Source organism: Bos indicus x Bos taurus, chromosome 1 (assembly GCF_003369695.1).
Source record: "Bos indicus x Bos taurus breed Angus x Brahman F1 hybrid chromosome 1, Bos_hybrid_MaternalHap_v2.0, whole genome shotgun sequence".
Taxonomy (NCBI): Eukaryota; Metazoa; Chordata; class Mammalia; order Artiodactyla; family Bovidae; genus Bos; species Bos indicus x Bos taurus.
Genome location: NC_040076.1, coordinates 3,294,750 through 3,309,718, shown reverse-complemented (window position 1 = coordinate 3,309,718; position 14,969 = coordinate 3,294,750). Strand labels below are relative to the sequence as shown.

General features: G+C 46.7%; 1 protein-coding gene across 2 annotated transcripts in view; it reads left to right on the top strand.

Annotated features, from left to right (window-relative positions):
* HUNK (hormonally up-regulated Neu-associated kinase) overlaps window positions 1-14,969 on the top strand; it is a 129,930-nt gene that overhangs the window by 94,552 nt on the left and 20,409 nt on the right. For both annotated transcript variants that reach the window (XR_003510616.1, XM_027538409.1), the window contains exons 6-8: window positions 683-818; window positions 7,644-7,806; window positions 13,836-13,919. Coding sequence is in view for 1 of the 2 variants with exons in the window: in XM_027538409.1 (XP_027394210.1) it covers window positions 683-818; window positions 7,644-7,806; window positions 13,836-13,919 (383 nt within the window). In the remaining variant the exon portion in view is untranslated. The remainder of the gene's footprint in view (window positions 1-682; window positions 819-7,643; window positions 7,807-13,835; window positions 13,920-14,969) is intronic.

Sequence of the window (14,969 nt, the reverse complement as noted above, 5' to 3'; positions counted from 1 at the left end):
ATGTGTGATCTTTAAGTTGTGGCATGTGGGATCTAGTTCCCTTGCACGGGATCAAACCCAGGCCCTCTGCATTGGGAACACAGAGTCTTAGTCGCTGGACTGCCAGGGAATTCCATATATATACAAGTATATACACATATATATGGTAGTTTAGACGCTAAGTCATGTCCAACTCTTTGTGACCCCATGGAGTATAGCCCACTGGGCTCCTTGGTCCATGGGATTCTCCAGGCAGGAGTCCTGGAATGGGTTGCCATGCCCTCCTCCAGGGGATCTTCCCGACCCAGGGATCGGACCTGCATCTCTCACATCTCCTGCATTGGCAGGTGGGTTCTTTACCACTAGTGCCACCTGAAAGGCCTATGTATAAATTCCTTAAAACCTACCTTGAGACCCAGCGTTGTCCTTTCACATTCGTCCGTTCCCCTTTGGCTCACCTTTAGTGGTAAACCACAAGAGAAAGCACAAGGGTTGGGTAGGTATGGTGTGTGGGGAGACCCACGCCAGTTCCTGCTTTACCACGTGCCAGATACCTCCTTGGACAGACATCTTGTACTCTGGATGGGTGGCCCCCCAAGATCCAGAAAATAGATGAGCAGTGGCCCGGGAGGTGTGGTGGGTCACCTGCCTTGGTCTGCCTTCAGCCTGTAACAGATGTGACACTTGCCCAATGTCTTCACAGGAGCCGTGAACTTCCTGCGTTCTCTCCTGGAACCAGATCCTGTGAAGAGGCCCAACATTCAGCAGGCGCTGGCGAATCGCTGGCTGAATGAGAATTACGTGGGCAAAGTGCCGTGTAACATCACCTATCCCAACAGGTACTCAGTGCACGCAGAGGGACCCCTCCTCAGGCGACATGGGGCCTGTCTTACAAGCCCTGAATAGTTGTGGACAGGATGCTCTATGTGACTCAAGGGAAGGCCACATCTTCTCTTGGCTGCCCTGCCCCTCTGCACCCACAAGTCCGCACGTGGGGCTCCCCTCCGTGCACCAGGAGAAGTATAGGTGGGGCCATCCCACGTGGTCGTGCAGAGCGCACCCTTCAGGGGGCCCTGCCAGAGGGTACGTGGGGGCTGAAGTCCAGGCTACTCTCCCCTCCTCAAACCTGCTGCTGAAGGCCTCTGTCTCTCTTGAGTGGCACCTCTTTCTAATTCACACAGAGGGACTGTTTAGACGAGCTAAGGCCTGAGTGAGTGAGTGTGTGTGTGTGTCTGAGTATGCCTGTGTGTGTGAGTGTATGTGTTTCAGTATGTGAATCTGTGTTGAGTGTGTGAGGGTATGTGAGTGTGTATGTGTGTCTGCTGGAGTGTCTGTGAGTGTAACTGAGTGTGTGTGTGTCTGAGTATGCCTGTTTGTGGGTGGCTGTGTGTGAGTGTATGTGTTTCAGTATGTGAATCTGTGTTGAGTGTGTGAGGGTATGTGAGTGTATATGTGTGTCTGCTGGAGTGTCTGTGAGTGTAACTGTTTGAGTGTGTGTGTGTCTGAGTATGCCTGTTTGTGGGTGTCTGTGTGTGAGTGTATGTGTTTCAGTATGTGAATCTGTGTTTGAGTATGTGAGGGTATGTGAGTGTGTATGTGTGTCTGTTGGAGTGTCTGTGTATCTGTTTGAGTGTGTGTGTGTCTGAGTATGCCTGGTTGTGGGTTGTGGATGTTTGTGTATATGTTTCAGTGTGTGAATCTGTGTTGTGTGTGAGGGTATGGGAGTGTGTATGTGTGTCTGCTGGAGTGTCTGTGAGTGTATCTGAGTGTGTGTATGAGTGTGTGTGTGTGTTCCACTCAAGAGCTGTCCTGCCAGCATCAGTTGGAATCCAGTGGAATTGCCCCCGTTCCTTCAAAATGACCCACAGGCTCCTCTTCTGCCACCTCTTTGCTCTGATGTTTGTTTCAGCCCTGAGTCCCTGCTCTGAAATGTTGGGGGCAGGAAGAAAGGCGGGAAAGGCTTCAGCCCAAGTTTCCCTGTGCCGCTTGCTCGAGAAGGAGTCCATGAGGAAGCTTCCAGGCAGGAGCCCACAGTATGGAAACACTGAGGGACACCTTGTGATGGGCCACGTGTCCCCGAGTGGGGGTATCGACTACAGACTTGTAAACAAGCACAGGAAAATCCTGGGCTTCCCTGGTGGCTCAGACAGTCAAGAATCCGTCTGCAAGGCCAGAGACCCGGATTTGATCCCTGGGTCAGGAAGATCCCCTGGAGAAGGGAATGGCTACCCACTCCAGAATTCTTTCCTGGAGAACCCCAGGGACAGAGGAGCCTGGAGGGCGACATGGGGTGGCAAAGAGTCACACAGGAAGATACTTCCTTGCACTTCTCCCCTACTCGTTTGACATACTGCTCACTAGTCTGAGTTAGGGGAATAAGGACCCCCTCCTTGGTGACTTTATTTTGTAAAAAAATTTTTTTAAGATTTTTTTTTTAACGTGGACCATTGTTTTTTAAAGTCTTTAATGAATTTGCTACAATACTGCTTCTGTGCTGTGTTTTGGGGTTTTTTTGGCTGAGGCATGTGGGATCCCAGCTCCTTGACCAGGGACGGAACCTGCACCCCCTGCCTTGGAAGGCGTAGCCCCAACCACTGGACCACCAGGGAAGCCTCCCACCCTTTGGTGACTTTAGAGCAAACATGAAAACCCCAGGGGTCAAATACCTTCCAGGACTGAGACCAACCTAGAGTCCTCTTCCTTCAGACCTCGATGCAGGAGCCACTGAAGAAGGGGGACGCATAGAGCAGTAACAGGGCAGGGAAGGGGGTGACGTCCGCCCAGGATGGTCTGGAAACAGGCCCCGAGCCCTATGAAAGCTGCAGCACCAGCTTCTCCAAACAAGAGCTCTGTCCTGGGGAGGAGGCTCTGAGGGGCTTCCGAGGGCGTGGGTGGACAGTGCTGGGACCTGCAACCTGGCTCCTGGGCCCCATTGACACTTGCCTTGGCCAGAGAGAGCCGCTATCTAGAATTCTAGCCTTTGACTCATGAGAGGTAATTTAAACAAAGTCTAGGGGACTTGGGTTACCAAGGGAACCTGGAAACAGACTGCTGGTTTCCAGTGTTGGCTCGATGTGGGCTAGTACCAGAAATAGACACCAGAAATATTAGCCCGACGTGAGATGGAAAGCGAAGCCAAGGGGCCGAGCCTCATTACCAGGCTCACGCTGCCTAGCAGTACACAGCTCTGCTCTCCGTAAGGGAGCAGGCACCGGTGGCGGCCAAATGAGTCATTAACCTAATGTAATCACCACCTAAATGAGCAGACTCAACCCCCTCAGTGCAGCAGGTGTTGAAGGGCGTGAAGCAGCTATTAGAGATACAGCCCTCCCTCCTTGCCGGTTGTATCTTCATTCAGAGATTCATGCCCTGCTCATTTTGTCGCTTCTCCACGGGTTATAAACAGCCTTTTGTAGATTAAATCTTAAATTCTAGGTACCTGTACTAGCTCTGCCAGTTTGGTCCTTTTTACATCTGGACTTGGTCAGAGGCATAAAGGCTGTTTAAGATCTAGTTGGGTAGATTGTAAAAATGATTGAGAACTTGCATATGAAGGAAAGCAGCAGCTCAATGCCTTCTCTAGGTAAGGCTCATTACTCATTTAATGAGGCAAATCAATGTCCAATTTTTCGAGGCAAACCAATGTCCAATTTTTAAAGTAATGAAACCAGAAATCTAAACTATTAGAAAAGACACGTCTTCCTTAGTCTTTATTTTGAAAAAGATAGAATGCAAAAAAAAAAAAAAAAAAAAGTGCCCTTGATAATTATTTTTCTGATTTTACCAGGACACAGATAAACAAAATAAGAACATGCAACCGGAAAAAGGAATATTTTCTCTTTGAAGTCTATTTTATAGCTTCTCAACATATGTAGCCCCAGATTTAATTATTTTAGATGTTGTCAGTGTTTTACTGTTGGGAAAGAGAGAAAATAAAGGTCTCATGTTTTCTATCACTGTTCTGTAAAGCCTTCTGTTAATTCCTTCAAGCCTCTGAGTTGACCTGCAAGAGGCAAGAAGAAAATATCTTTAAAAGGAAACTTTTTATAATAAGTTCACGCCAGTCACTTACAGATGTCTGCTGTATACCAGGCTCACCTCTCTGTTCTGGCAGCAGACATTTTTTTCTAGAACAGACCTTGGCTGCCTCCTCCATCACCCTGCCTGGGACTGTCTCTCCACCTGGAGATGGGTGGGAGGGAAAGCAGATCATTGGTAACAAAGGACAGAATTAGACCACACTGGAATGAAATTGACTTTAATACATATTGACTCAAAATTGTACCTCGTATTCTAGAACACTTTTTAAATATTGTTCATATCATCGAAACTTGGAGAGGTAATACAAATTCAACAACTGATACAAGTATGGTTGGTGGTGGTTTAGTTGCTAAGTCGTGTCCGACTATTTGCCACCCCATGGACTATATAGCCTAGCAGGCTACTCTGTCCATGGGATTCTTCAGGCACTCAATATATACATTGCATGTTGAAAGCGTTCAAAATATTGCTGTTAGTCAAGAGCCAGTCTACATTTGGCAGAGCTCACCTGTTTTTGAAGACAGTGGGTAGGAAGGGCAGAGACTGCTCACTTTTCTCCTCTCACCTCTGCCTCCAGCCCCACCCTGGTGGCATCTCATACCCAGAGCACACTCCCTTCCAGGACCTGCTCCAGGTAGAGAGTGGAGCTATCCAAACGGCAGCCATGGATGATTGGCTGGGGTGGAGTCACAAAAATCATGATCTGATTGGCTGAAGGAGTGGCCATGAGGCTGTGGTCTGATTGGCCAACATAAAAGGGCAGTGATCTCATTGGCCAGGAGTGGGGTCAAGTAGGCGTGGTTTCACTGATCAAGGGCACGGCCAGGGGCACATGGATGTTACCAGGTGGTTTCAAACAGTTGTGTTCTCTGTGTTAAGTGCTTTGGCAACATTCAAGTAATCGTATCCTTTTAAAACAGATGTTATTATTTTTAACCATTAATCATAGCAAGCCTACTCCAAACTGTTTCTAGAATTTGCAATTTTTGTAGCCAACAGGAGTGAGGAAGGCAGATTTTGTAGTTTCTCGGGCACCTTTTCTTTGGGTGGCACTTAGCCAGACCTAGAAGAGGGAGAGCTGACCTAGTTACAACAGCCAACAGACCCAGGTCTGCCCTGGCTGCCTTTGTGAGCTTGGCAAGTTGGTCTCTTCTTCTGCACCACTATAGGGTTGTACCCTGTGGTTTTTCCTAGTGTTATGGTTCTGCTGCTGCTGCTGCTAAGTCGCTTCAATCGTGTCCAACTCTGTGTGACCCCAAAGACGGCAGCCCACCAGGCTCCCCCGTCCCTGGGATTCTCCAGGCAAGAACACTAGAGTGGGTTGCCATTTCCTTCTCCAATGCATGAAAGTGAAAAATGAAAGTGAAGTCACTCAGTCATGTCCGACTCTTTGAGACCCCATGGACTGCAGCCTACCAGGCTCCTCTGTCCATGGGATTTTCCAGGCAAGAGTACTGGAGTGGGGTGCCATTGCCCTCTCCAGTTATGGTTCTGAGGTCCCACCAAAAATGTCTCCAGACTCTGGCAGGGCTACAGAGCTTTCTAGCCAGATGTGCTTGCTTTCTGCTCACAGAGTATTGTCCTTGCCTCTCTCTTCAGGAATGTAAAATGTTGTATCTGATGACACACCTCCACTACCAACACATGTACTCCCTATGCCCTTCTCCTGCTTTCATGTTCTACATAGCTGCTACTTCTTGCCATTGTGTGCCTGGACAAGTTACTTTCCTGCTGTGGGCCTCAGTTTCTTCATCTGTTAAATGGGGATAATAATGGTTTGTTGTTGTTGTTTAGTTGCTAAGTCATGACCAACTCTTTTGTGACCCCATGGACTGTAGCCTGCCAGGCTCCTCTGTCCATGGGATTTTCCAGGCAAGGATACTGGAGTGGGTTGTCATTTCCTTCTCCAGGAGATCTCCCCAACCCAAGGACTGAACCCACGTCTCCTGCATTGGCAGGTGGTTTCTTTACCACTGAGCCATCAGGGAAGCTCTGCTACCCTTTGTAAGACTGTCGTGAAGAATAAATGGATTTATTTTCTCTCTTCCCCACTGCCATGTAAACTCCATGAAGCAGGGACTTGAATGAGCAAATAAGTAGATATATACACACCTGGCATTCATTTTGGGGCATTCTATCCCAAGGGAGTTTATCTTCGTATCACTCCTGTGTAGAAGCTTTAACCTGGCCTCTGAGAGCATCCAACTTCACAGCTGCATCCCAAATCCCCTCTTTGTGAACTTGAGAGCTCACATTGTTCCTTTAAACATGGTCTGGTCTGGCTCCTGAATACCCTTCTTTCCCAACCCAACATCCACCCAAACTACATGGGCTCTACCCAGTTCAATAAATACATTTTAAGGAAAAAAAATGTCAGATTGTAAAGAAATTTGGGATGAATAGGGAAATTGGAATACAGTCTAGATATCAGAGAATATTAAGAGATTTCTAAAATTTTGGGGATGTTTTGAAGGTATTATGATCTTGCAGGAGGTGTCATTGGTTTTTAAAGATGCATCCTGAGGTGTTTAGGAAAAAAAAAAGTTTGTGATTTGAAATACTTTAGTAAAGGAAGAAAGAGGGAAGCGAAGGGAAGAAGGAAGGACAGGAGAAAGGAAAGGAAAAAAGAAAGGGAGAAAGAAAGAAAGAAAGGCAAAGTGCTAACAGTTAGTTCAACCAGGCACTCAGTTCAGTTCAGTTCAGTCTCTCAGTCATGTCTGACTCTTTGCAACGCCACGGACGCAGCATGTCAGGCCTCCCTGTCCATCACCAACTCCCAGAGTTCACCCAAACCCATGTCCATTGAGTTGGTGAGGCCATCCAACCATCTCTTCCTCTGTCATCCCCTTCTCCTCCTGCCCTCAGTCTTTCCCAGCATCAGGGTCTTTTCCAATGAGTCAGTTCTTCGCATCAGGTAGCCAAAGCATTGGAGTTTCAGCTTCCACACCACTCCTTCCAATGAACACCCAGGACTGATCTCCTTTAGGATGGACTGGTTGGATCTCCTTGCAGTCCAAGGGACTTTTAAGAGCCTTCTCCAACACCACAGTTCAAAAGCATCAATTCTTCTGCGCTCAGCTTTCTTTATAGTCCAACTCTCATATCCATACATCACTACTGGAAAAACCATAGCCATGACTAGACGGACCTTTGTTGACAAAGTAATGTCTTATTGGCTACACACATAGGGTGATACCCAGATGGCACTAATGGTAAAGAACCACCTGCCAGTGCAGGAGATGCAAGAGACACGGGTTCAATCCCTGGGTTGGGAAGATCCCCTGGAGGAGGGCATGGCACCCCACTCTGGTATTCTTTCCTTGGAGAATCCCATGGACAGAGGAGCCTGGCAGGCTATAGTCCGTAGGCTCACACAGTCAGCCACGACTAAAGCAACTTAGCATGCACATATAGGGTAATTAGACTATTCCCTTTCTTTTGTTGTGTATGTTAATGGTTCATAATAAGAAGTCAAGTGAATGAATGAGTGGACTAACTGTCCACGAGGGAGCCCTTGAGTGTTTGAGGGTAGGAGGGGGTTTCTGTGCTGCCATGCTTGTGAGCATCATTAAGGGGACCCCAGAGCCTCTCAGTGACTGGTTCTTTGTCCCTCCGTCGAGCAGGATTTCCCTGGAAGACCTGAGCCCCAGCGTGGTGCTGCACATGACCGAGAAGCTGGGCTACAAGAACAGCGATGTGATCAACACCGTGCTCTCCAACCGCGCCTGCCACATCCTCGCCATCTACTTCCTCCTAAACAAGAAGCTTGAGCGCTACTTGTCAGGGGTGAGTGGGGCCCTGTGCTGGTTCTCTCTGCTCTCTATGGAAAAAAAAAAAAGAGAGAGCTCTGACACCCGAAGTGTTTCCCAGTGGCCGACACTTGATCTGAGCTGTTAATTGAAACTCATGTGAGGTTGAGTTTCCTGAATGTGTTAGAAAAGAGGAGCAAAACCTGCTTCTCGGGGAGTGCTTTTTATCTGAGATGTTTTTAAAATATTCTCCCACAGAGCTGAGCTCTGGGCCAACTCGCGAGAGACTCAAGCTTCTTTTCCCTTCAGCTTCTTGTTGCCTTTTTTGTTCCTGTTTCTCTTGGCTCCTTGGGGTCCCCACTTAGGGGTACTGGGGCTTGTGTGATCATAAAAACTGGGGAGCAGAGCCCCTCAAATATTCACCTCTAAAGCAGGGTAGATGAAAAAGCCACTCTTCACATTGACTTCTCTAGAAAACAAGAGTGAAATCGACCACGGCTTCTTCAGTTAGTCTGGGCATCAGGCGTCCTGTGTCACAGGTGAGGGAGGTGCAGCTGGGGGTCAGTGCTGGACCCTGGTACCCTCATGCTTTGGTCACAGATATCCTTCTGCGTATGCAGTTTATAAGTGCCCAGGTGAGGGAATTTACATGCTTCCATATCTGTGTGTGTGTGCTTAGTTGCTCAGTCGTGCCTGACTCTTGGGACCCCATAGACTGTAGTCTGCCAGGCTCTCTCTGTCCATGGGATTCTCTGGTCAAGGATACTGGAGTAGGTTGCCATTTCCTGCTCCAGGGGATCTTCCTGACCCAGGAATCGAACCCAGGTCTCCTGCATTGCAGGCAGACTCTTCACAGACTGAGCTACGAGGGTTTTGACTAAATCGTGCTGTGTGTGCTAAGTTGCTTCAGTCGTGACAGGTTCTTTGCGACCCCATGGACTGTATAGCCTGCCAGATTCCTCCGTCCATGGAGTTTTCCAGGCAAGAATGCTGGAGTGGGTTGCCGTTTCCTACTCGAGGAAATCTTCCCAACTCAGGGATCAAACCCAAGTCTCTTAGGTCTCCTGCATTGGCAGGTGGCTTCTTTACCACTAGCGAAATGGTTGATTTCACTTATGAAGGAAGCCCTTCATAAATCAACTCTTTCCAAATGAACAATGGCTGAAAAAGAAATCTGCAAAGAAAGCTAGATCAGAGGCAGTGGGGATTCTGCATATCTTTCCTGCTGTTTCTCCTACTCAGAATGGTGAGGGCTGACCAGATCTAACAAGAAGTCATGCAGAGAAATGTGCAGTTGTTGGGAAGCCCATCTGAAGTGTGATTTCACACCCACTGTCTTGAAGCACGGTCTTCACCCTGTGTGTGTGTGCCTTGAGATCTGTGTGAGGTCATCACTGTTAGGAAGACATTCAGAATCCAAAACATGAAGATGAAATTCTGGAGTTTTTCAGTGCTACTTAAAGTCATGTGATATGGGAGATTGGGATTGACATATATTCACTATTTTCCCTGGTGGCTCAGATGGTAAACAAACTGCCTTCAGTGCAGGAGACCTGGGTTTGATATCTGTGTCAGGAAGATCCCCTGGAAGAAGGAAAGTACAACCCACTCCAGTATTCTTATCTGGAGAATCCTGTGGACAGAGGAGCCTGGAGGGCTGCAGTCCACGGGGTCGCAGAGTCAGACACGACTGAGCGACTGAGCACACATACTGCGTATAAAATAGATGACTAATGAGATATAGCACAGGGAACTCTACTCAGTGCCCTGTGGTGACCTAAATGGGATGGAAATCTAAAAACAGAGGGAATACGTGTATACACATGGCTGAGTCACTTTGCTACACAGCAGAAACTAACAGAACATTGAAAAGTAACTGTATTCCAATAAAAATTTAAAAAAATACGTAAAGTTATGTGATAGCCCAATTAGAGCTAAAGATGAAAATTCACTGACGGGGAAATGGTATTCTCCTGGTGAGGTAGAAATGACCAAAATGATGCCCAGAAGACAAGATGGTTAGACTGTGTCTCTTGTTAGCAAATAGATTTGGAAGACGTCTAAAAAACATTGCTAAATAGATCAAGAAGCTTGATGGGAGGTTTGTTAAACAATGCGATGGAAGGATAGGTGTTTCTAAGCTGATTCAGCTTAGGGTATTTCCTAGATTTGGCTTCGATGTGAAATTATCCACAGAAGCACTTTTTATTTTGTGTGAGCCACCAAAGGAAAGACATAGGGCTTCCGTGGTGGCTTAGATGTAAAGAACCCGCCTGCAGTGCAGGACACCCAGGTTTGATCCCTGGGTTGGGAAGATCCCCTGGAGAAGGGAATGGCTACCCACTCCAGTGTTCTTGCCTAGAGAATTCTGTGGACAGAGGAACTTGGAGGGCTGCAGTCCACGGGGTCACAAAGAATCAGACACGACTGAGTGACTAACACTTTCACTTTCAAAGGAAAGAGGTACTTTCCTTTGATGAGAAGAAACATTATAGTAAATGGCTGTTAAAAATGAGAGCAGTGTTTTATGAGGGAGAAAAAAAAAAAACATGCTCTAGAAGCAGGGATGGAATGAAACTTTGGAAGGGAGCAGAAATGCAGCTGGATTTCAGAAACAATACCGTGGTCACAGGAAAGCCGCCACAGGAGAAGTGGAGGTCAAAAAGACTGGACCCCTGACCCATAATGTATTATTTATATCGTTTTACTATGTGATAGGAGGGATTAAGAAATTCTCTTACCCCAGAGAACAGAGGTCCTCTGTTCACCTATGGTGATGGACTCAAAAGACATGTTAGACTTGAAGCCATTTCTCATTTCTCTTTTATTTCTTTAAAAAAGTTGTTATTTGTTCATTTTTGGCTGCCCTGAGTCTGCGTTGCTGTGCATGGGCTGCTCTCTAGTTTCGATGCCTGGTCTTCTCTTTGTGGCGGCTTCTCTTCTCGTGGAGCTCGGGCTCTAGGCACACAGGCCTCGGGAGTTGCAGCATGTGGGCTCAGTAGTTGTGGTGCATGGACTTCGTTGCCCTATGGCGTGTGGGATCCTCCCAGAACAGGAATTGAGCCTGTGTTTCTGTGTTGCAAAGTGGATTCTTAACCACTGGACCACCAGGGAAGCCCTAGTGGTTTTGTAAAAAAAAACCACATGTCCCATATATTCCTTATCCTTTTAAATCCCCATTTTATTGCACATTTTATAATGTACAGTATTTTATAATGTATATATTATAATGATATATTAGTACAGTACATGCTTATAATTTATAAAATAAATATGCACATATTGTTGATACAACTTTTTCACTCATATGGGCTCAAGGTCACACCATTTAGAGACCACCATACTAGAGACAAGCAGTTCTCAAGTAAAAGGGACAGAGGAGGGTCACACACCAATTTTCTTTTTGAAATGATGAATGCCACTCAAATATGAGTTTTAAAAAGTGTTTCCAGGAAACTGCCGATAAAGTTCATGATTCCACATGTTTAAAGGATGACACTGCTACTTTCCTAAGCAAGCAAGCAGATTCCTTCTTTCAGCAGAATCAGTTCTCCGAATACTGATCGATAAGATAGAGGGGCTTTTGTTTTAAAAAATAGTTTCTTGCATCTACCTCTGTAGAGACCCGGTTAAACAATCACGGGGCTCATCCCAAGTAAGAGACATTTGTGTGAAGCTCTTAGGCTGTGTCCTGCCTTCTCCAGGTGTCTTACCATCTTCTGTGATCACTCAGCATCAGAGCTGCAAATGTTGCAGTGTGCAAAGCTTTGTGGTTTTGTCTACTGAGAAGCTGGAGTAGGAAATGGCAACCCACCGCGGTATTCTTGCTTGGGAAATCCCATGGACAGAGGAGCCTGGAGGGCTACAGTCTATGGAGGCGCAAAGAGTATACATGACTGAGCGACTGAGCACGTGCGTGCACACACACACACACACACACACACACACACACACACACACTGCTGAGAAGTTCCTGGTGGAAACTAACATAGTTCTAACAGGGGACGGTTCTTATTTTATTGTCTGTTTCACACTTAACCCTTAAATCACAAGACATAGATGGTCTGAGAACCAGTGTCTAGGTGGGTGACTGCTTTTAAGAGTGAATTATTCCCCACAATGGTCCCATCACTTCATAGAAAATCGATGGGGAAACAGTGGAAACAGTGTCAGACTTTATTTTTCTGGGCTCCAAAATCACTGCAGATGGTGATTGCAGCCATGAAATTAAAAGACACTTACTCCTTGGAAGGAAAGTTATGACCAACCTAGATAGCATATTCAAAAGCAGAGACATTAGTTTGCCAACAAAGGTCCATCTAGTCAAGGCTATGGTTTTTCCAGTAGTCATGTATGGATGTGTGAGTTGGACTGTGAAGAAAGTTGAGTGCCAAAGAATTGATGCTTTTGAACTGTGGTGTTGGAGAAGACTCTTGAGAGTCCCTTGGACTGCAAGGAGATCCAACCAGTCCATTCTAAAGATCAGCCCTGGGATTTCTTTGGAAGGAATGATGCTAAAGCTGAAACTCCAGTACTTTGGCCACCTGATGCGAAGAGTTGACTCATTGGAAAAGACTCTGATGCTGGGAGGGATTGCAGGCAGGAGGAGAAGGGGACGACAGAGGATGAGATGGCTAGGTGGCATCACCGACTCTATGGATGTGAATTTGAGTGAACTCTGGGAGTTGGTGATGGACAGGGAGGCCTGGCATGCTGCGATTCATGGGGTCGCAAAGAGTCAGACATGACTGAGCAATTGAACTGAACTGAACTGAACTGATTGCCCACAAATAACTATAGCTAGTCCACTCAGTAATTTCCATGCAAGGCTAATTTAATTGCACCCAGGGCACTATTCCAGTTATTAATATCATTAAGCAATTACTAACAACCATATATAATTTTGAAAGGGCAACTAGTGAACTAAAAAGTAAAATATTATACTTTAATTGCCATTTCTCCCTTGATTCTTGCTTCTTCTTTCTAAAGCCTAGATGCATGGATTTTAATTTGGAGAGCCTGAAAAGGCCTTCCGGGAATATTTGTTGACTGATACATTAATCAGTCATTTAATTTCAGCTGTCGCCAGAGAGGACTGTACGTAAATCGTACCCCTACACCATCTTAGGTGTGGTTATATATCTTCTTCTTTAAGCTATATTATGAATTGCTGTGACTTTTTTTGGGGGTGGGGAGCAGGAACTAGGGCTGTTTTTTTATACTTGAAGTCTGGTTGATACAGTGTTGTGTTAGTTTCATGTCCACAGCAAAGTGATCCAGTTATACCTGTATATATATATATATTCTTTTTCAGATTATTTTCCATTGTAAGTTTTTATAAGACATCAAATATAGTTAGTTCCCTGCGCTATATAGTAGGTCCTTGTTATGTATCCATTTTAGGCCTGATTTCATTTTTTAGGTTAATTAATTTATTTTTGGTTGCACTGGGTCCGTGTCGCTTCACGCGAGCTTTTCTCTAGCTGAGGTACACGGGCTTCTCATTGTGGTGGTTCTCTTGTTGCAGAGGACGGGCTCTAGAGCACAGCTTTAGTAGCTGTGGTTGCAGGGGTTTAGTTGCTCCACAGCTTGTGGGATCTTCCTGGACCGGGGATTGAACCCACGTCCCCTGCATTGGCGGGTGGATTCTTATCCACTGCGCCACTAGGGAAGTTCTTAGGCCTGTTTTTAAATAAGCAAGACCTGCATCCCATTCAGTAGTTCCATAAAGTTAAGTTGTCCTCCCCAGCTCACATATTCGGTCCCTGAGCTCACGTCTTAGCGTGGCCTTCGTGGCACAGATGAAAGAGCGGAGGTGCAGCAGGAGCAGTGGCGTGCCCAGGGCCACCAAGCCCTTTTCTGGCAGAGCCAGGAAGCTGGGTCCTGCCTCTCCCCACGCTCCTGCGGGCTGCCCACGGAGTAGTCTTTGCACTGCTCTTAAGTGCCCTGCCAACCGCATTCTGTCGTTTCTCAGCCAAGCACTGGCTTAAAAATTAACGACTGCTTGTTAAACATTCCTATTTTCCAAGAGTTAAGCCAGGCTTTTTTTCTTTTCTTCTCCGGTAGAAATCTGACTTCCAGGACAGCGTCTGCTACAAGACCCAGCTCTACCAGATAGACAGGTGCAGGCCCACCAAGGAGCCCTATGAGGTGAGTGGCTCCCCAGAGCAAAACCCGGGACCTCTTAGGAAGAGTGGATTTCCCTTATGGGAAGAGGACTGGAAAGGAAGCCAGTTGTTATGGGACATGGAAGTAGCCAGAGACAAATACTTACTCGCTTTCCTGAGCCCTTAAGAAATGGCTTACCTTGATGGCTCAGATGGTAAAGAATCTGCCTGCAATGCTGGAAATCCGGGTTCAGTCCCTGGGTGGGGAAGATCCCCCGGAGAAGGGAATGGCTACCCACTCCAGTATTCATGCCTAGAGAATACCACGGACAGGGGAGCCTGGCGGGCTACAGTCCCTAGGGTTGAAAAGAGTTGGATACAACTGAAGCGACTCACACTTTCACTTTGTAAGAAACGGCTTACAGCGGGGCCACCGTTGTTCAGTCTCCAGACCGTGGTTCTCAGCTGTGGTCATATAGTAGAATCCCCAGGGGGCATTTCAACTTGTGAATGCCTGGGCCACACCTCAGACCGCTTCCATCGGAACTCAGGGGGCAGGAGTGGGGCGGGGGTCGATGTTTTCTGTTTTTTTTTTTTTTTTTTTTTTGCTGCACTGTGTAGCATGTGAGGGATCTTAGTTCCCTGACCAAGAATTGAACCCATGCTTCTTGCAGTGGAAGCACAGAGTCCTAACCACTGGACTGCCAGGGAAGTCCCAAATCCGGGGATCAGTATTTTTTAAAGCTCACTGGATTATTCCCAATGGAGTCACAGTTGGAATCTACTGTCAGATCACCAAAAAATAAAAATGAGATGCTGAAAGACATGTGTATGTAACACTTGGCATCAGGAGAAGAAAGTAAGGAAGGTGAGGATCGGGAAAAAGGATCAGGAGTGAACCTTTCCAGTCTGCTGTCTCTGGTGACCTGATGCTACCAAGGACGTACCTGAGAGAAAATACCAAGATTCTTTGGTTTCAGAGTAAAGACTAGTATCGTATTATCCCAAATTCGAACCCCAAATCCATGCTTGTCAAGAGATCATGCTAGCATCTCCAGATCCAGGGCCTGGAGCACAGGGTGAGGGTCCCCCA